Source organism: Aythya marila, assembly GCF_965140915.1.
Source record: "Aythya marila genome assembly, chromosome: 18".
Lineage (NCBI taxonomy): Eukaryota > Metazoa > Chordata > Aves > Anseriformes > Anatidae > Aythya > Aythya marila.
In genome coordinates this window covers 12,366,206-12,387,361 of record NC_139059.1, presented here as the reverse complement: position 1 = coordinate 12,387,361, position 21,156 = coordinate 12,366,206, and the positions used below count along the sequence as shown (strand labels likewise).

General features: G+C 43.6%; 1 protein-coding gene and 1 long non-coding RNA gene across 2 annotated transcripts in view; one reads left to right on the top strand and one right to left on the bottom strand.

The window, feature by feature from the left end:
* LOC309885266 overlaps nt 1-21,156 on the top strand; it is a 95,468-nt gene that overhangs the window by 25,207 nt on the left and 49,105 nt on the right. The window contains exons 5-7 of the long non-coding RNA XR_014318770.1: nt 12,450-12,657; nt 13,354-13,396; nt 19,391-19,489. This is a non-coding gene — a long non-coding RNA (uncharacterized lncRNA). The remainder of the gene's footprint in view (nt 1-12,449; nt 12,658-13,353; nt 13,397-19,390; nt 19,490-21,156) is intronic.
* Nucleotides 3,835-19,643, bottom strand: LOC309885265 (myosin heavy chain, skeletal muscle, adult-like). Its single transcript, XM_082775025.1, has 38 exons — nt 19,377-19,643; nt 19,143-19,286; nt 18,894-19,050; nt 17,852-17,879; nt 17,642-17,753; nt 17,460-17,552; nt 17,275-17,338; nt 17,085-17,183; nt 16,876-16,979; nt 16,657-16,795; nt 15,784-15,902; nt 15,542-15,691; nt 15,081-15,251; nt 14,335-14,644; nt 14,122-14,195; nt 13,351-13,438; nt 13,141-13,258; nt 12,707-12,830; nt 12,485-12,621; nt 12,126-12,381; nt 10,189-10,431; nt 9,905-10,081; nt 9,680-9,825; nt 9,490-9,580; nt 9,013-9,402; nt 8,722-8,848; nt 8,413-8,531; nt 7,629-7,825; nt 7,193-7,376; nt 6,941-7,106; nt 6,644-6,768; nt 6,141-6,449; nt 5,837-6,040; nt 5,421-5,546; nt 5,157-5,327; nt 4,966-5,070; nt 4,730-4,825; nt 3,835-4,121 (listed from the first exon to the last, which is right to left on the bottom strand). The coding sequence occupies exons 1-38, from the start codon at nt 19,581-19,583 to the stop codon at nt 3,966-3,968; spliced, it is 5,826 nt and encodes a 1,941-aa protein (XP_082631151.1). The 5' UTR covers nt 19,584-19,643; the 3' UTR covers nt 3,835-3,965.

The following is a 21,156-nucleotide window of genomic DNA, read 5'->3' as shown; positions in this document are numbered from 1 at the left end:
GCAACAGGCCAGATGGCAATGGGACAGGCACAGCCACCCTCCCAACTGATGTCTGCCTTGACTTCCTCTAATTGATTTCCCGTGGCGACTGTACTGTACTGGGATGCCTCCTTTCCTGAGCTCTCCAAAGAGCTAGTGAAGGCAGGCTGCAGGCAGAGTGGGGCCTCCATAACCAGCATGTTATGGCCACTGACTTGGCCAGAGGTTCTTCTGCAGTCCCCATACTGCAATGGGATTCCTTGAAGGATCTCCGTTGAGCAGCCCTGCTACTTTCCCTCAGTGAGTGCTGCAAAAGCAGTCTGAGCAAGGGGAAGAGTCTTTCTGGAAGCTTCTGAAGGTTGGAGTAAGCCCTGCCTCTGGCTTCCTCCTCGCCACAGAGGGAGGCAGTTGTAAAATTGTACGCTTTCAGGGCTACATACCATCTTTTCATTTGTTGATGTCCAAGGGAAGGGATGTCCCTACCCACACCCCAAACAGACCGCTGAAGCACCCGTGCAGCTGCCATGTTCCCGATGGGACAGCATGTCCCAGGAGAGCAGAGTGAGCACCCAGGCACTGGTTTCACTCACTGTCATTCCACTGGCTTCAGAGGGGTCACTCTTGATTTATACTCTTACAAGTGGGAGCACACTCAGGCCTGTTTCTGATTTTTCACATTTCAGCTGACAAAGGAGCTGTGCCGGAGCAGGCCTTTCTGGGATAAGAATAGCATCTGCCATCTTAGGACACAGCACAGTTGTCCAGCTCCTACATGGCAACGCATTGCAGTGAGATATAGAAGGCAAGCTACCCGCTGAGGAATGTCTTCAAGCGCTATTAGTGGAAGCATATCATCTACACAAGCAGGCATGGCTTCACGCAGGAGTCTTGCAAGGGCTGGCTATTTTTAGCTTTTGACACTGCCGATGAAGGGAGACAAATGACAAAGTGATCCTCCTGGCACAGGCAACCTCCAGAGCTCTCTGAGCAAGCCCCTTCTGCGAATGACTCTTGTCAAGGCTGCAGGGCCTGAGGGTGCAGGAGATGGGGGCCAGGAGGGAGCTGTGAATTTGCTGGGGACACGAGGCTGGACCTCGGTCCCACCAGCACTGCCCAGCTGCACTTACAGCAAGCTGTCCCTGAGGGCGTGCACCTGTCCCCGAGCTTAGGACATTCCGCTGCCTGATTTATCTCCAACCACATCCCTGAGCGCTAGGGAGAGAACAGGGGGCATGGAACTTTGTGTAAGTGAAGGTTACGGTAGCTCAGAAGAGAACAGACACAGTTATGAACTGAGAGTTGCTTCATCTTCAGTGAATCGCTCGCCCTTTCCTATCAGTACCTCTTGTAACATTTTCTTTTGTACAAGTCATCAAAGAAACTTTTCCAGATGCCACACTTACCAGTGTGTCCAGGAGTCATCAGTCGGCTCACTCTTCTTCTTGGCTGCTGTCTTCCCTATGGCTGGCTTTTGCTGGCTACCTTGTTTTGTTCTGATGTCATGACACATCCTTGAGCTCCCACAGTGGAGCCAATGCAAAGCAAAGGAGAGTGCAGGGTCTGAAAAGTAGGATTTCAAAGAGTCTCAGAATTTTATGCTTGTACAGATTAGCCCTGCCATTACAGCTAACAGAAATGCTCATGTGATGTTGTGTGCCATCTAGACTCTACCCATCCCTACCTGAAGCTTTGGAGAAGCCTGCAGGTGTGTGTGGACAGGGATTCTAGAGCCACACAAGAGGAGCACTGAGCTGAGATGGGTTTGGACAGTCCAGGCTCACCACAGAGACCCCATCCATGATGGCAGAGCCAGGCACTCTCAGGCACAGAGCAAGACAGCAGAGGATGAGGAGGCATGAAAAAGATTGGAGTCTGCTAGGAAGCCACGGGGAAAAATTATGCAGTGCCTTGAGAAGGGAGAACTAGTCTGGCAACTCTGCAAAGTGTTGGGTAGCTTTCTTAAGGTCCTAATGACTGAAAACCTAAAGAACCATCTCCCCTTGCTCTCTCAGACAGTAGTGACAGCAGTGGCAGAGGTTCTGCTCACCAGTCCTCCCTAGTGACACTGGAAGCAAGCTGGGCTTCCTTGCAAGAGCTGGTGTGTTGGTGAGGCTGCACCTGGGAGCCAGGTTGGGTGGATATTCGTCCATCCATTGGATAATGCTGTCACAGACATACAGCTGTCGGTTGAAACTTCCCAGTGGTGTGAGTGCCTGCTTGGAGGCAGAACCCCCTGTATGGACTTCTAAAGCTTGGACCAAGAGGCCAGTCTCAGTCCTTATCACTTCCCATCACCCTTAAGGAGCTCCAGTGGCAAGCTCTCCATTGTAAATATTGTAAGCCAATCAGGGTTGAAAGCATTCAGGGGCTACCCGCTTGGGCACAATCGTTTTCTGCACAGCTTCCATCCCTTCAGCCCACAGCATCAGCCTCACCCCCATCCTTTCTCACCTTTTAATCTTACTGATCCATGGAGGATCCACCTCTGCTTTTGAGCAGCAGCCCTTGTACAGTAGACAGAGGTGGAAACACATGGACCCTCGCGAAACATCAACACATACACTGTCCTCTGCTCCTGCATCGGCTTCTTGCTTCCCTTTAGTGTCAGCTGAACCTCACTCTTCAGTTGCTGCTAATGTCTTTCTCATCCACTCTACATCAGTCCACACCAAGGGCTCCTGCAGTCGGGAGTCAGTCAAGGTAATGGGCTGCGAACACTTCAGACAGGGGCAGTGTGGCAACAGCGGGTGCAATTGTGCAAATTTCTACTCCTTAAAGGATCACCAAATTAACTTAGTAGTCCTCAGTTACCACTAACCTGTCTTTGATTCACAGTACAGCCCTGCAGAGCCTTCTGACAGAATCCTCCAGGGTTGTGTGGTCTTCCTGAAAACAAGGGACAGAATTTGCTGGGAAGTACAGAGCTGTCAGTTGTGTGAAAGCATTGGTTTAGGCAGACATCTGTGTGCATGCCTTTAACGTACCATCGCAGCCTCCATGTGCCTTTTCAGCCAAGGCCTAACGCTTCAGAATGCTCCAGCTGAGACGGCTGATAGAGCACATGAGACTGTACGTGCAGCTGTACATGCCCAGTGGTCCTCTTCTATTCAGATCAGGGTCTGAATGGAAGAAAAATTATTTGCCAATTTCCCCCTTCCCTTCTGACTCACATTGACCAAAACATTGCCAGCTTAGCATGTATTTAGGCTGAAGGGGAGCTTCAGGTATCTGAGGAAATAACGGAGGAATACAGCCATCAGCTTTCTTCTTTTCCCTTGCCTGTGGATTTGCCACACACGGCCTGACCTTTGAGGTGACATGCTGAGGAGCATTCTTGCCACACAGTGTAAGGGAAATCAGCCCTGAGGAGGCCTCCTTCCACCCGATTGGCCCCTGGCAGGGCTCAGCATTTTGCCACACTGCAGAGAAACTATGAGCAGGTGGTGACAGCAGCTGAGCAAATCTAGAGTAAGAGAAATTGCACAATTTAGAGGCACCGTGGAAGAGTCATCACAGTGTGACAATTTCAGTGTCTGCTGAAAATTGTCTCTGCTGAGGAAATGTCTGTCCCATTGTAGTGTGATGCACTGTGACATCTGATAGCTTACTCAGAGTCTGGTGGTTAGGATTTGTGATTGCCAAGATCAGAAACAAAAGCAGGCAGAGCAAAGAGGAAAGGGATCGCTCCCTCTTGCAACTCACGTGGGCTGTAAGCTGTGCTGAAAGGACAGTAGGAGAAGCATCAAGAATATGTGAGGGCAAGAGCAGTGCTAGAAGCTTGAAAGCATCTGTAGCTGATTCACCAAAATCCTAAGCTTATTCAGGAAGAGAAAACAAAGAAGCCACTGTTCATAGTGTCTGTGCAAATTAATCTACGGTCTTTATTCTCTAGACATTGACATGGTTACAAATACATTGCAAAACAAAGCAACAGAGGGTTCACATTTTGTGCACCCCTCAGGCCACTTTGCTGCCACGTGACATCTTCACTCTTCCTCTTCTATCTTCTTACTGTGAAACTCCCTGCTCTTCGCTCGTAGTTTGTTGACCTGAGACTCTGCAATATCAGCCCGCTCCTCGGCTTCCTCAAGCTCGTGCTGGATCTTGCGGAATTTGGAGAGGTTGACATTGGACAGCTCCTCCTGTGTGGGGAGAGGGACTTGGTGGTGAGGAGCCTGGGGCAGGGGTTTCACTCCTCATGTGCCTGGGCCTCGAAGGGCTGTGGTGAAGCACAGGCCTCCCGTCTCCTATCTACCACTGCTGACCCAGAACCCTCTCAAAGACCTCATCATCCTCCCTTATTGAGGACCTCACTGTGACAAACTGCACCGGTATCGTGTCACTCTTGAGGAGCAATTTTGTCACGTGGTCTTCTCATTTTGTGTGCTTATTCTCCCACTACTCGGTGCCCAATTTTCCATGTGGTTTATTAGGTTGAGAAAGACTCAGAAACCCTGTGCTGTTACCAGCGTCAGAGATTCATGAGCTTCTCAGTCAATGGACGAGGCCCTTGGGAATTTTGGTCTGACTTCCTGAATCAAACAGGTGGCAGGATAACCCTTGGTTCATCCCTGAGTGCAGCATGCCCAGAAGAAGGCGAGGCCTGCTGACACGGGAAAGAACCACATGGTCAAGACTGTTATGTCTTTGGAGTTACTTTCATGCCTCTTTCCTTGTATTCGTGCTCATCTCAATGAGTGTGCTGCTCCGACGGAAGGGTGCGCATGGCCATTCTCCAAGCAATACTTACAGCCTCCTCAGCTTGTCTCTTGTAGGATTTCACCTTCATCTGCAGCTTGTCCACCAGATCCTGGAGCCTGAGAATGTTCTTCCGGTCTTCCTCAGACTACAGTGGTTGGTAAGAAGGAAAGAGAGAGAGTTGGTTTCCCCACACCACCAGAAAACATGTGTTCTTGGAGTTCATGGAAAAATGCTTTGGCTTTCCGTGAGAAGGGTGTGTCAGCACAAAGATGCCTCTTGCCTTACCTGGTAGGTCAGCTCCTTCACCCTCCTCTCGTACTTGCGCACACCCTTCACGGCTTCAGCACTGCGCTTCTGCTCAGCATCTACCTCCCCTTCCAGCTCCCGCACCTGCAATGAGAAGCTCATGTTTGGAGCTTTCCAGGTGGCTCCCTTCATGACATGCTCCCTTGTGCACAAATACCAGCCCTACGCACCCTGGCCTCCAGCTTCTGGATTTGCTTCTTGCCTCCCTTCAGTGCCAGCTGCTCAGCCTCATCCAGACGGTGCTGCAGGTCTTTCACCGTCACGTCCAGGTTCTTCTTCATTCTCTCTAGGTGGGCACTGGTGTCCTGCTCCTTCTTCAGCTCTTCTGCCATCATGGCCGCCTGGAGAGGCAAAGCAGCAAAGCCAGGGTGGGGCCAAAGATATTTTGGGAAGAATGCATCCATCACCCTCAGTGACAGAGTTCCCCAACTCACATCTGTGATGGCCTTCTTGGCCTTCTCTTCAGCATTGCGGGCTTCCTGGATGGTGTCTTCCATTTCACTCTGAATTTGGGCAATGTCTGTTTCCAGCTTCTTCTTGGTGTTGATCAAGCTGGTGTTCTGTGCAAACAGAGATTGTAAGACTTGTATTCTGAGGCCTAAAATACCAAAGCTACAGCCTGAGCCAACTCTTTTCTCTTCAACCTTTAAATTCTGTGTTTGGAATTCTTTATTAGAGAATTGTTTACCAAATATCAGTGGTGCACTTAGGTGATGGGCTGTGACCCTGTTTCCATTGTGGACAGCAGTATAGAGGCCATTGTAGACCATTGTCCTGCGTCACTCTCTACTACTATAACAGTCATCTGTGCTAAGTGTCTACACAACTGGTTTGGGCAACAAGCCCTTACCTGGGTATGGAGGAGCTGCACACGCTCGCTTGCATCCAGAAGCTCCTGCTCAGCCACTTTCCTTGACCGCTCTGTCTGCTCCAGGGCTGCCCGCAGCTCCTCAATCTCAGCCTGCAAGAGGTTTGCTCTGCGCTCCACCATGGCCACCTGCTCCTTCAGGTCTTCCTGCGTCCTGAGTGCATCATCCAAATGTATCTGGGTATCCTGTAAAAGAGGCAAGAGAAGTGACAAGGCAGCATAGCACACTAGGGTGCCAAAAATGTTAGAGAAGCCTTTCTTGTATGTGTAGCTTTGCTGAATTGACCTTGAGCACTGCCTGTGTGTTTCTCAGGTTCTTTTGTGCCTCTGCAGCCACACGGTTGGCATGGCTCAGCTGGATCTCCATTTCATTCAGGTCTCCCTCCATCTTCTTCTTCAGCCGCAGGGCTTCGTTCCTGCTCCTGATCTCAGCATCCAGACTGCTCTGCAAGGACTCCACAATTCTGAGGTGATTTCTCTTCAGCTGGTCAATTTCCTCATCTTTCTCTGCGATCTTCCTGTCAATCTCAGACTTGACCTGGTTGAGCTCCAGCTGGAGGCGCAGGATTTTCCCCTCTTCATGTTCTAGGGAGGCCTGGACAAATGGTCACAAACATGTATAACATGGGTAGAGCTACTTCTTGTTTGCTTGATAATTACAGAATTTTTCAGAGAACCTGGTGTGGATGTGCTCCACAGCTAGAACAGAAGGGGGACCATGCACTACTTAGCCACATTTCCCCACTGCTAACGTTTCTAGTGTGGACAGCAGTGACTATGGGCACATACTTCAGCTTCCTCCAAGGCAGCCTGGATTTCAGATTTCTCCTGCTCAATCTGCTTCTTGACTTTCTCCAGCTCGTGGATCGCCTTTCCTCCCTCTGCAATCTGCTCCGTGAGGTCAGAAATCTCCTCTGTAGGGAAGGGTGAAACAAGGCATGGTCAGACATAGGGCATAAAGGGAAAGGCCCTGACGCACCAGGCTGACAGGTCTCTTCTCATCACTGCGGGCACTCACCCGTGTGGAGTGGTGGGTAGACAAGCTTGGGGGAAAGCCTGGCCAGCAGCAGAGGGCTAGGGACTTACGCTGCAAGTTCTTGTTCTCACGCTTCAGCGTTTCCAGGTGGTCCAGGGACTCCTCATAGGCATTCTTCATCTTAAACAGCTCCGTGCTGAGAGAGCGAGACTCCTTCTGGGAAGCTTCCAGCTCAGCCTGTGTTTCCTCGTACTTCTGCTTCCACTCTGCCAGGATCTGAGGAGCAACAGGGTGTGAGTATGGATGTGATGATTGTGAGGAGATGCCCTGCCCAGGAAGCACAGGGCCAGAGGCCAGAATACCTTGTCAAAGTTCTTCTGCTTCTTGTCCAGAGCTGCGCAGGCAGCATTTGCTCGTTCCACGTCAATCATCAGGTCTTCCACCTCGTTCTGCAGCCTCTGCTTTGTCTTTTCCAGGGAAGCACATTTGGCGTTGACAGCTTCAACGTGTTCCTCTGCATCCTGCAGGCGCTGTGCCAGCTTCTTCCTGGGAGGTGATAAAAAGCTCATAGTTAGTGATCAAAGAGGAATGAGTATGCTCTTTACAATTGCACACTTAGTCATTTTGCAGTCTGTGGACTCCAGTCCACAAGGTCCGTAGATAAAGTTTACCACATCTGTCATCCTTCCCTAAAGCAACCCCATGACTTATTTCTTTGTATATCTTGGTCTTTGTTTCCAAGGTCCCTTCTGAATTTTCATTGCCCCTCCTGCTTGTTTGCATCCTGTCACCACATACTTGGCCTCCTCCAGCTCTTCTGTGCGCTGAATAGCGTCCGTCTCATATTTGGTTCTCCACTGGGCTACTTCGCTGTTGGCTTTGGACAGGGCACGCTGCAGCTCACCCTTGGCTTCCTGCTCCTCCTCATATTGTTCCCGGAGCAAGTCACAGTCATGGCGAGCAGATTGCAAGGCATGGGCCAGGGCATTCTTAGCCTGTGAAGATAATTGGATTGGGACAATGAATACCTGTGATACAGTGTAATTGTAATAAATGGAAAATTACTGCATGCAGTTTGAATTCAAAAGTCAAAGTCATCCCAATGAGAAAAAGTACTTGTAAAATATAGATTGAAAAGGATCTTAAGGGTTCATTTATCAGAATTTCGAATATTACATCACTAGATATGATGAGTAAATTCCAAATGACAAATATAGTGCTGGGAATTATTGAATCCTTTAAAATCTGTTATAAATATCATACTGCATTTGAGAAAAACAGGATTAGAAACTCAGTTTTCATAGCTATGTCTCAGCCTTGCTTATACATCATTGTTAATCCTAGTGAAGTCCTAATGATGTTCCTTCTTTCTCAGTATCCAGGCTGGACATTATGCCTTCCTTTCCTTTCTTCCCATACTAGAGAGGAAAGTGTCAAGATTGTCCAGCTAGTTTGTAATCTGGAAAATTAACATGATATCCTGTTTCTTTGTAAGATCAAGAAATATCTAAATCAAACAAACAAACAAACAAAACCACCATGATCTGGATCAAAAATCTACCTTACTACAGCAAGTATCTACCTTTATTTCTTCCTCTAGATGTCTCTTTAGTTCTTCAATCTGTTGAGTAAATGCCTGCTTGCCTCTTGATAGCTGAGATATTAAAGCATCTTTTTCTTCCACCTGGCGTGAATATTCCCCTGAGAACGTTTACATATAGACTATAATTTAAAAAGCAACACTAAAACAAGGTGTCTTAATATCACTGCATAACAGCTTAGAGAGGATAGGCCAATCTGAATAAAATGTCTTTTTCTTTGCAGCATTGGTTTCATTTTTATTTATTTGTTTATTTATTCACATTCCATAGGAGTGTGGGGGTTACTTCACCTGCTTCCGTCTGAAGACGAGCTCTTTGAGTGTTAAGGTCATTAATCATGCGCTGATGCTCCTCCTCCTTTGTCTTGATCTCACTCAGCTGATCTTCCAGCGTGCGGCACATCTTCTCCAGGTTTGCCTAGGTGCAAAAAACATGTAAAGAAAAGAGAACTATTGCTACATTCTGGCATGCAGTTCTTACAAATAATAGCAACACTGCTGGGTATGACAGCAAAATGCAATCTGAAAAGTAAAAAATCAGGTCATGTATCATAGGTCAGTATGCCTACAGAAATTCTGTACCTTGGCTTTGGAGACAGACTCCATGTTACTGGCCAAGTCATCTATCTCCATCTTCAGCTCACTCTTCTCCTTCTCCAGCTTCTGCTTGACTCGTTGCAGGTTGTCGATCTGCTCACCAAGCTCAGCTGTGCTGTCTGCGTGCTTCTTCCGCAGGGTGGCAGCTGTGGCTTCGTGCTGCAGTGTGGCCTCTTCGAGGTCGCGGCGCATCTTCTGAAATTCTGCCTCACGCTTCTTGTTCATATCGATCTGAGCTGCCGTAGCCCCACCTGCTTCTTCCAGGCGCTCGCTGATCTCCTCCAGCTCCCTGGAGAGGTCAGCACGGTGCTTCTCTGCTTTTGCCCGAGAGGTTCGCTCTGCCTCAATTTCCTCCTCCAGTTCCTCGATACGGGCCTGGGGAAAATGCAAGACCCTTCACACCCATGCCCTCCTTGTACTGATGTCCTCCTGAAGGGTGGAGGGGAAGGACCAGAGACTTGCCTGCAGCTCCTTGATCTTCTTCTGCAATTGCATACCCAGGGCTTGCTCATCTTCAATTTTGCTCTGGATCTGGCTGATTTCAAAGTCTTTCCTTTGCACAAAGCATACAGTATCACACTCTTAACATCTGAATAAAACTACCTAATAAATGCACCTGACCTGCACTCAGGTGTTCCACAGCCACACTTACTTCTTCAGTTTCTCATCCAGCTGCTGCTTATCATTTTCCAAATCCATTATGCTATCATGGGCCAGCTTCAGGTCTCCCTCAAGTTTCCTCTTAGCCCTTTCAAGGTCCATGCGCAGTTTCTTCTCTTGCTCCAGGGACCCTTCCAGCTAAACACAACAACACCAATAATGCCAGGCAGGTTGAACTCCATACCTGTCCTGTCTCGCTGGAGGCACATGTGCTTACATCATCCACTTGCTGCTCCAGCTTGGTTTTAGCTTTGGTCAATGTATTGACTTTGTCCTCTTCGGCCTGCAGGTCATCCAGTGTCTGCTGGTGGGCCTCTTGGAGGGCTTTCTTCTCTTTTGTCAGCTTCACAATGGTCTCATCCAGAGCTGCCATCTCCTCTGTGAGGTTTTTCACCTTTGACAAGAAGGGAGCAAGCGTAGATAAAAAATGTAGTTTAAAACTTCATGCTGTATAACAGACTACAATTCTTTCTCGAGTGAGTGATGTCTTCTGAGTCTTACCTTGTTTTCGGTAGCATGTTTTTCCTTCTCAACCTTGGCCAAGGTTAACTCCAGGTCATCAATGTCTTTCTTCAGCTCTGAACACTCATCCTCTAGTTTCCTCTTCTTGGCTGTCAGCTCAGCATTAATTTCCTCCTCATCCTCAGCCCTTTCAGTCACCTCCTTTACTTTGGCTTCCAGCTGGATTTTGGTTTTGATGAGCTGGTCACACCTTTCCTCAGCATCAGCCAAGCTGTCTGCTTCCTGATGGGAAGAGACAGATTTTCTTGGTTTATATTATGAAGTTTTCAAAGTATGTGTTAAAATGCAGACTGAAATTTTCCTTCAATCAAGCAACTCATTAACCTTGAGAGGATTTTTTTTCTGGGAAGGGCTATACTGTTTCTCTCTGGAAATAATATGGCTTCCTAATTTTGTTTTTCCTCTCCTAAATGTCTTGAATGTAATAGGTGTGTGAAATTTACTGTCACCTACCAAGAACAGAAAGGGGTTACAGACATTTTTCTACAGAAATGCAGTATTCAATACCTTCCCTTTTGTAACTGAATCCTGCTGAACACCTTATTATATGGGCTTTGATAGTCTCAGGAACAGTTTAATGGATGAAGATGGTTCTTTCTCTAAATTTAATATTTTAGATAATAAAGACTGCTCCTTTTGCAAGTGGTCTCTCACCATTGCATATCATCTACCTATTTCTCACCTTCCCTCAGTATATATGGTTTCACACATGCCAATACCAGGTAATCATTATATCTTCTTACTCTGGTGGGCTTTTTGATATCATGAATGTGCTTTTTCCTAAATAAGTATGATAGGAAAATATAAGAAAATACAATGGGATATTTATTTTTCTTCACATACTGGATAAAAGAGGTAACAAAGGTTTCCCATTTTCTATGGAATGCTCAAGTAACTGGGTAATTAAGTACTGTCTATTGTTTTTAGTTTCTAGTCTGTGTGATCTAATGAGTAATTTAAGATGATTTTTAAAGTGATACTTGAATACCAAGTACTTTTGTGATTATTTTTAAGTAACATTCTATTTTGTAAGTGTTGTGTGTCTACAGGGTGCTGTTCAAAATAAGTTACCATACAACCCATACCAGAAAATCCAAGTTAGAGTTGAAAACACTGCAATGTTCAAAAGATATATCTATTTTTCATTATAAATTTAATTTATGAAATTGATTCATAATAGTTAAGTCTAAAGCATAAAGAGCTCTTTTGTTTAATTAACAGTGGAGGGAAGAAGAAACACCCCTGCTTGGTGTGACTATTTTTCAGAAACAGGAACTGTGTTTCTATATCTTCTCAACCTAGAAAAATTTTTGAAGATGTATTTCCCACTTTCTGAGTAAATGATAACCTTTAGTTATTAAGCAAATGGTGGATGTATTTTCCTGCAACTGAATTTACACTAGTTTCAACTCTGGCTTGCATTTACCCTCCAGAATGAATTCTTTTGCACCTTGGTGCTATGGAGATAGTTTTGCCCCTGCAGAACTCATAGAATCATAGAATATTTTGGGTTGAAAAGGACTTTAAATATCATCCAGTTCCAACCCCCTGCTATGGGAAGGGACACCTTCCCCTAGACCAGGCTGCGCAAAGCCAACCTGGCCTTGAATGCTTCCAGGGGAAATCACCTGCTCAGGGGAATTTAGGGTTCAGGCATAACTCTGCTCTGAGTATTTCATGTTCCCTAGCTGTAGATGTCTTATTCATCTGAAAGCAAAAGCACTGACTCCAATTTGATGTTCCCTCTCTTTGCACTGACTTTTGGCGGTGCTTACTATATAACTTGCAGACACCTGATTCTTCAACTTTGCATTTCTGAATTTTGCTCTTCTATAATCTGACCTTTTGCTTGGTAAAGAACAATCTGAATGTACAAAATCATTTTCTCAACGATAAACGAATGCTGATAAACTCACAGCCTGCACTTGGAGCTGTAGATCATTTTTCTCCTGCACAAGCTTCACCATTTTCTCTTCCAACTCCTTCCTCTTTGCCTCAGACTTTGCAAGTTCTTCCTTGGTTTTCTCAAATTCTTCCTTCATGTTGGCCATCTCCTTCTCAGATTCTGCACTCTTCAGCAAGGGCTTGATTTTGAAGAACAGCTTCATCCAGGGCCAGTGCTTGACATTCATGAATGCACGAATGTTGTACTGGATGCAGAAGATGGACTCCCTGAAGAGTAATTAAAATGTACATAGATTATTTTGAATGTGATGATTGATGACACTTTCCCCACACAGGAAAATGACTCTAACTGAAGATGAGCAATGTCTACCTCCTCTCCACCATTCTCTGGTACTCCACTCTCATCAGGAAGCCCCTGCACCTGGCCTGTGTGCGAGTGATGAGCTGTGCCAGCTTCTCATCCCTCATCTCCTCCAGGAGTCCCAGCAGCCCAGCTTTGAAGAACACCTTGAGAAAGGGAATGTTGCAACACATCACTGCCAGGTAGAACAAAGCATAGGCACATAGTGATTGAGTCAGGAAGAGTTTGTACCTTGGTGTGACCAAATTTGTACTGGGTGTGATCCACATCAATAGATGCAAGGAGTTTCTCAGAAGCTTTCTTGCTATCAATGAACTGTCCCTCTGGGATGGCACTGGCATTAAGCACCTTGTATCTGCATTAAAAACAGATAAGGATGTATTCAACAAGCAGACTACTGTTTTTATTGAATGCCTTGATATTTTTGTGGAAGAAATGATAGTTTTATAGAAACTATTTTAATGCTAATGAGCTGTCACTCCTTCATTTGGATGAAACAGCATGTATGCATGTATACTAGTAAAGCTGATGTTTATGGAAACACATCCATTCCATTAGTCTCCTTGTTGAAAAAAATAAAGAACTGCATAGTGTAAGTTTTAATTGGTTGGATGTACAAGGTGCTCAGCACAGATAAAATTAGTAGGAAAAATGAGCCTTCTTACCTCTGTTTAAAGTCTGCATAGAGGACTCTGCTGGGGAAACCTTTTCTGCAAATTCTGATCCCTTCCAGCACACCGTTACACCGCAGTTGGTGCAGTACTAGTTCATGCTCCATGGCACCTAAAAATTAATTGCACAAGTGAATACCATTTTTTAGCACAGAGAAGAATAGCTATTTCAGAGGAAAATCTATTTTTACTTGAGCTTCTTACCAGGTGTTTTCGTTTCATTTGGGATGATGCAGCGGACAAAATGTGGGTGAGTACTCCGTAGATTGGTCATGAGCTTGTTTAAGTTCTCCTAGAGGGATCAGTAAGTAATGTGTGTTTGAATGTCTGGTGTTCAATGCATCAAACACATGGCAATAAGTTTATAACTTATCAAGATTAGCTAGGTTTCAGAACACTTAGGTAAAGCCACAGAAATCAAAGATTTATTTTATTTGTAGATATTGAATATGATTATTAAAGACTGAAACACCGTGCTAAAATAAGTAGCTTAAAGGTCTTTCATGTTCTACCTACTAAAGTCAATCTATTTGAGTAAAAATCTGTTTTGTTATGGTTTGGCTTGGTTTTTAAATAAGTCAAGTAACTTATTGGAGAATACTTCTAAGGAGACGTTCAATTCACCAAAATACCAGGCTCATAGGAATGCAAGGATACTAAAATTATAGCTGAAGACTGACCCAAAAAAGGTAGAAAACTAAAGATCTATTATTATCTTCTCCAAACATTAATAAATATTAAATATATATATATATATCATTTTTCTTTATAATTAAAACCTGAATACTTATTCTAGAGAAGAACATATTCACAATTGATTTAAGATAAATTAGAAAATGATCTTAAAACACAGGTCATGAGATTTCCAAATAATGTTATCAACTTCACAGTAATACAAAAGTAGCCATTTCATATTTAATATTACCTTTCTCCCTTTCTTCATATTACAAACAGATAAGGAAAAAAGTACTATACCCGGAATAGAGCTGAAACAGTCTGGAAGGAAGAACCCTTCTTCTTGCCACCCTTCTTACCACCACCACCAGCCTCTGCAAATGAAAGAAAAATACTGTTAAATATGGATGCCACATAATGGAGAGTGCAGAACATAAATAGCATTAAATGTTTAGTATTTTCTGCTTTAATTCCCTTTGAATGTGACTAAAATACAGAATTTACAGAACTGACCTGCATCTGCTCCACCATAGTTAGCAAAGAGTAAGGCCAGTGTCTTCACTGATGATTTCTGGTACAACCCAATGACAGTTTCATTCAGGGGGTCCTTGTTCTTCTCAAGCCAGCCAGTGATGTTGTAGTCCACTGTGCCAGCATAGTGCACCAGGGAGAAGTGGGCCTCAGCCTTGCCTTTGGCTGGCTTGGGCTTCTGGAAATTGCTGGACTTGCCCAGATGCTGGTCATAGAGCTTGTTCTTGAAAGAGGTGTCAGTTGCCTTGGGGAACATGCACTCCTCTTCCAGAATGGAAAAGATGCCCATGGGCTGGAACATTTTACAACAAAGAGGAGGAAGAAAGAGAAGAGAAGACATCATTTGATTAAAAAGAGGGTAGAGTCAACAGAGAAGGTTGATTCTATGCTTTTCATGACCTTAATCAGAGAAAATTAAGCAAGGCTTGTCTTTTTTTCAGCATTTTTGTAAACATCTTTGCTTACAGAAAAAATGGTAAATACAAGATTGCTAAATACCACATTCCCCATAGAATGTCTTTACTGGTAGCTACACGACCGTATTTATTTAACTTTATTTTGTAATCTGGAAGTACTTTCAGGAAAAGTTCTGAAATCTCAATGGGGTCTTTAAAAACACTTCTACCCTATTGCCACTTCCACAGGGTATGTATTTGAAAAACAAAACAAAACAAAACAAAACAAAACGTGGAAGATCCAGCATTAATGCACATGAGCAGGAAGGATACCTTCTCAATCAGCTCAATACAGGCAGCCAGGTCCATCCCAAAGTCAATGAATGTCCATTCAATCCCTTCCTTCTTGTATTCCTCCTGCTCCAGCACAAACATGTGGTGGTTGAAGAACTGCTGCAGTTTCTCATTGGTGAAGTTGATGCACAGCTGCTCAAAGCTGTTGAACTGTCAAATGCAAAAAAAAAAAAGAAGGGATACAAAGTGTTCTTTATGGGTGATAGTTTAAGTACAAGGTCTCTTCCTGTTTGGTTTCCCTTTGTTCTCTTGTTGGAAAAACTTTGCATTTAGCAAATTTAGCAAATTCAGTGTAATTAGAAGGTTATTGGGGGAGGAAGGGGTGAGAATTTCAGTTCAGCGAGTAATTGTAGGAGGATAATAACTTTTCTCAATTGTGGCTCAGAAGTCCCTTTACTCTCAACTGTCCTATTAAGAAACTGCTAGAAAAACATCCTTACATCAAAGATCTCAAAGCCAGCAATGTCCAAGACACCAATGAAGTACTGCCGGGGCTGCTTTGTATCCAGCTGCTGGTTGATACGAATAACCATCCACAAGAACATCTTCTCATAGACAGCCTTTGCTAGAGCACCAACTGAATTTTGCACCTAAAGCAAAAAGAGAGGCTTGGAGTATAGAACAGAGGAGGATTAAAGGGACCTTAATTCAAAACATGGTTATGTATTACCACACTTCTTACCTGCTGCACAGTTTGACCCTTGGTCACATATTCATTTCCAACCTTAACTCGGGGGTAACAGAGTGCTTTGAGCAGGTCTGCTGAGTTCAGACCCATCAGGTATGCAGCCTTGTCAGCAACTAAACGCAAAGAAAGAGTGAGAGGAAAAATAGATGATGGACAGTGCCTAAAATTTTGTTCTTGGGGTATCGTCTCAAAAATAACAGCAGTGTTCACTTTAAGGAGTACACAAAAATATCTGTCAAAGCCATGAAGCTACTGTCTTTGTCATTAGGATGGAGAGTATACAACTATTTTGAGCTTTGGTTTCTACAAATGTTATTAAGGTTAACTCACTGCTTTCATCCTTTTTCAGACATGACTATGGTGCTTCATGCTTTCTAGTCCTGAAGCAAGAGGAGTTATCACTCAGGGAGTTGAAGGAATGGATTTTAGCTCTTCCTGTACCTAAGAGGAATCAACTACACAAATCACATCAGCGTTCTTTCCTAGTAGGTGAGGGTGAATGGGAACATATTCTCCCACCTTGTTAGAGCTGGATCACTTCACTGTACCACAATATAGCAATGATTGCTAGGTGTATTCAAAAAAAAAGAAAAAAGTATGACTAATGATGTTACAGAAATTGACATCCATGGCTCCTGGCTTCCAGGCAGTGAGCACCAGATCTTTTATTTTATTAAAGTACTCACAAAATTAAAATGCAGGTATGATGATAGATGAGGTAGGTGTCTCAACTGTTACACAACTATTGAACATAATTGATTTTTTTTAGTTTCTACTTTTGCATACTAAAAGCCTGAAATCTGCCTAAGGCCCTCTTTTAGTGACAATGACAATATCTTTTGGAAAATTTGTTGAATCTGCTGATACCTTCTGTGCCATCTGGCTCTGCCTGCTCCTCTCGCTGTTTCTGCTTGAACTTCAAGTTGCCATAGTGCATGACAGCTCCCGTCAACTTGTAGATGGCAGTCTTTTCATCAGCAGTGAAGCCCAAGATGTCAATGGCACTCTGGTAATATAAACAGTAAAATAAGTGCATGTACACCAGGGCTCTTGTCCACAACACGACCTGTTTTTTATGTTACTTACATCTGTAGCCATCAGTTCCTCCTGGTCATCAATGCTGGGAACAGTGATCTCACCTTGACTCACATAGTGGTAGTCATATGGGTTGGTGGTAATGAGGAGCATGTCTGAAAGCAGGAAATAGGGAAAAACAAGCTTACTTCAGTCATCTGGGAGACAAGATGAGTTGTTTTTTAGTGATCTTCCTGCAAAAATATAGGTAATCTTCCTACCAATTAGCTCTGGCTTCTTGTTGGACATGATCTGATAAAATATGTGGTAGCTTCTTTCTGCCTTGAGCTGGAAAGTGACTCTGGACTTCTCCAGCAGATCTGGCAAAGCAGGAAGAAAGAGCTAGGAATGAGACAGCACACAGAGGTAGGAATTTAGGAAGGGATGTGATCATGCCAGGATGTCACTTACAAGTTTCAATGTCAGCAGAAGCCAGTTTGCCTGTGGCCCCAAAGTGGATTCTGATGAATTTGCCCTGTTGAGGGGGAAAAGAAACACTTCAGCCTGGATGGATTCTTTTGACATCTCTTTATGTAAGAATGTCGCTAGGCTCATCACTACTGTTAGGAGGGATTTTGTCCAAAGCTACAACTCACAAAGCGCGAGGAGTTGTCATTCCTCACAGTCTTGGCATTTCCAAATGCCTCCAGCAGTGGGTTGGCGCTGATGATTTGATCCTCAAGTGTTCCCTACAGGACAATAATTATTCCTAGTTATTACTTTTCAAAAATGAGGAACAGAGAAAAGCATTGATTTGAGCCCCTATCTATAATTTTACCTGCATTTTGCCAGACTGCTCCTCCTTCTTCTTCTCCCCACTAGCTGCAATTGTTGCAAAGTACTGGATGACACGCTTTGTGTTCACAGTCTTCCCTGCACCAGATTCTCCACTGCCAAATGAAATAGAGAAGCAGGGAGAGTGTGGTCAGGAAGCAGGTCTCCTGGGACCGGGTAGCCCTGCAGGGACCTGAGCAGGAAGTGTACTTACGTGATCAGGATTGACTGATTCTCACGGTCTGTGAAAAGACAGAAATTAAGAATGATTTTCCTGGTGCTCATGAATTAGAAAGAACACAAAAGCTATGAGACAAATATGAACTGCAGTTTCCACCAGAGGGTGTAAGGACAGAAGGCAGTGAAGAACCCTGAGAATTCCAGCTGATATGTAGCAACGCTATACAGCAGTACTACATGCATTCTAAACAAGATCAGTAAAGACACCACTTCAGAGTAACTTTTATATTGTTTAGCCTTTCAAGATATCCTCTTTCCATCTGATTTCTCTCTTATTAGATAAGTACATGTGACAAAATTACTTAGACTGAGGGTTGATTACATTTAAATTCTTCTGGAGCTAAAATCTTCCTGAGGAAATCTGGAGACCTCACAAACAACAGTAAATCCTAACCAAGTTTTTTCACTACTTTTCATCTCTTTTATTTTTACTCCTATATGTACATAAATTATATATTTCTGAGTTAATAGGTAGACAGCTTATTTTTAATCTTGCTGTTCATAATTTGTTTTCCAGTTTGCAACAAAAGAACAGGAAAATAAGATATAAATCCTGCACATCACTGACTTCAATATACATACTGGGAAAAGAAAATAAGAGGTGGAAATAAGAGAAGAAGACAGAGATTTATTTTATTTTTAAATCTATTCTGTTTGAACACTAATTCTTTTTGTTTTCTTTTGACATTGTTTTTCTGAAAGCATTACTTGTCTGATGCTTACTTTTAACTATAATGAGCAATAGGTCTACAGTCAGTAAAGTCTAGACCAAACACTAGGTGTCTTCTTGCCGATTAATTTACTCCTTCTGAATGACATTCATTACATGGTCCAGGTCTCTATTGACTGTAATGGGAACACAGCATACACACATCGTTAAAGTCAAGCACTTTAGTCTTCCATTAATTTCACATATGGTATTTTAAGTGTTGTACAGGATTTCCAGAGATAATTCCTATATTTCCATCTACTGAGACATCATTGAAAGAGCAAGTCAAAGGAGATCAAGCACTCACCAGTCAGCATGAACTGATAGGCGTTGTCAGAGATGGAGAAGATGTGTGGAGGGGCCTCCTGGCGCTTTTTGCCTCGGTAGGCCAACACCACCTCCGGGTTGTACACCGGCAGCCACTTGTAGGGGTTGACGGTGACACAGAAGAGACCCGAGTAGGTCTGCAAGGAAGGGAGACAGCACATGGGCTTCTGTTCAGCCTGGCACAGCAGGCCTTCCAGCTACCCAAAGGAAGAGAGCTGCTGGTACTTACATAGATCATCCAGGCTGCATAACGCTCTTTGAGGTTGTACAGCACAGCGGGTTCGTGGAGGTGGGTCATCATGGCCATGTCCTCAATTTTATCATACTTGGGAGGGTTCATGGAGAAGATTTGGTCATCCTTCACGGTCAGAGTCTGCCAAGGAAATGAAAGAATATGTCTGCATATGTCAGCTAGAAGCTCAGTGTGAATCAAATGTTGATCTGAAGTTTCATTTTCTCTTACCTCTCCACCTTCAGTTTTCACAGTGACCTTCCCTGTTTCCCTGCTCTGGATTGTCCCTTTTACAAAGGATTCCTTGGGATGGGCCACAAAGACGGATGACTTGGCATCAAAAGGTTTGTTCTGGGCCTCAATTCTTTCCTTTTCTGACTTTCGGAGGTAGGGAGCCGCCTCCCCAAAAACAGCCATTTCTGAGTCTGCAGAGGCCATTTCTGCACGTTTACTAAAGGAACGTCAGCAGAGGACACTAGTGGGGAAAAAAAGGTTGTCGCTCACTGGGAAAAATAGAATCTGTGTCAGTGAGAAAACTCCTTGCTCTTTAGTTAGTACAACAACCTCTTAAATCTACTTTGATTTGAACTTAAAGGTACTTAAGTCCCACTCGAGTGAGACTTTAGTCTCCTAGCAATAAATAGAATATCTTCAATACTGTCTACAATTTGGTAACTCAGGTTGGTGAATTTTGACCTATTTTGAGTTCTTCAAAAAAAAAAAACCTACAGAGAAAATCACTATCTGTTCTGGTACTTAATTAGAAGAGATGAATCTTCAAGACAACACTTCCTTGTTAGAAATATGTGCTATAAAAGAGAAGCAACTTCACTTTTTAGATATTCCCTGTTTCAACAGTCTATCCTAAGCAAGAATTTACAGAAATATAGGAGGATTTACAAAAAAAAATTCATGCAGTTGTGAAAAAATCCTGTCTCAGTCTGTACTGTAGAATTTCAATATTCAGTATATTCCCCTTTGAGAATAGCTTGTATCTTGGAAACTGTCCAATCCTGTAAAATAGGAATGGCAGGTGTTTCTTATTTTGGCAAGGAGTTTTAGACACAAATTATAGATTGAAGTTATAGACATGCATTGAAATTCTATTTAACATTTTTGTTCGCATGTACAGCGCCTCACACAAATGTTTGCCAGAGGCAGGAGAAACTGAATGGAATATTGAAAGGACATTGTCCTCTTTTTCCAAGCTCACAAAACGCGTGCACTTACCTTGAAGCTTTCTGTGGAGACAGGTCAGACTTGTCTGTGAGAGATTTTATAGTGTCTCATCTGCAGATGCTGCAGATGCTCCCCCTTTCTTCGGTCAAAACATTTCTGGCAAAACTTATTTGGCAAAGCATTGTCTGGCAAACTACGGGCATAATTGTCATTTGATTTGAATGATATAATTAGAATGTTTTTATATCTTACTGACTATGTGAATACATCTATAAATAATTTATCAAGTGTGTTAAGGAGAGAATCTAGACTACTCAAGGCACTTAGAGAACTTGGATGCAGGAACTTAGTGTTTCTATTGCTGGCTTTCTCCATGGTTTGCTGCTTGACCCATGGCAGTTTGCTTGGTATGTTTATACCACAACTTTTCAGTGATTCTGTGGAGATAATAATATGTCTATGACACTTCAGGAACAGATGCATTGAGAGTAACAGGAAAAGTAGGTCAAAAAACTGTAAGTATTTTTCTAAGAGATACTTTGCAGTACTATGTTCTAAAAAGCAGGAAGTCAAAAATTACTACAGCTGCAGTTTCTGTATAGGACAGTTTCAATAGCTGAGAGAATTTGAAATACAGTAAGGTGGAAGCCTCAGCCCAGGAAGCTGTTCCAAGTAACAGTAGACTCTGTTTTGAAATGGAGCTCTTGAACACATTCCTGAGCTGTTTTTTTATTTACTGAATTTAAAATATATACTTTTACAAGTATAGATAATATATGCTTTTGTGTACATCATTAAAAAAGAGATTCCCTGAGAAATTTTGCTTTCTCAT

Coding starts and splice junctions, on each gene's coding strand:
- LOC309885265 (XM_082775025.1), bottom strand. CDS start 19,583: ATGGCCTCTGCAGACTCAGAAATGGCTGTTTTTGGGGAGGCGGCTCCC. Junction 16,980..17,084: donor CAAGAAGCCAGAGCTAATTG/GTAGGAAGATTA, acceptor TCCTGCTTTCAG/ACATGCTCCTCATTACCACC. Junction 10,082..10,188: donor AACATGCTACCGAAAACAAG/GTAAGACTCAGA, acceptor TTCTTGTCAAAG/GTGAAAAACCTCACAGAGGA.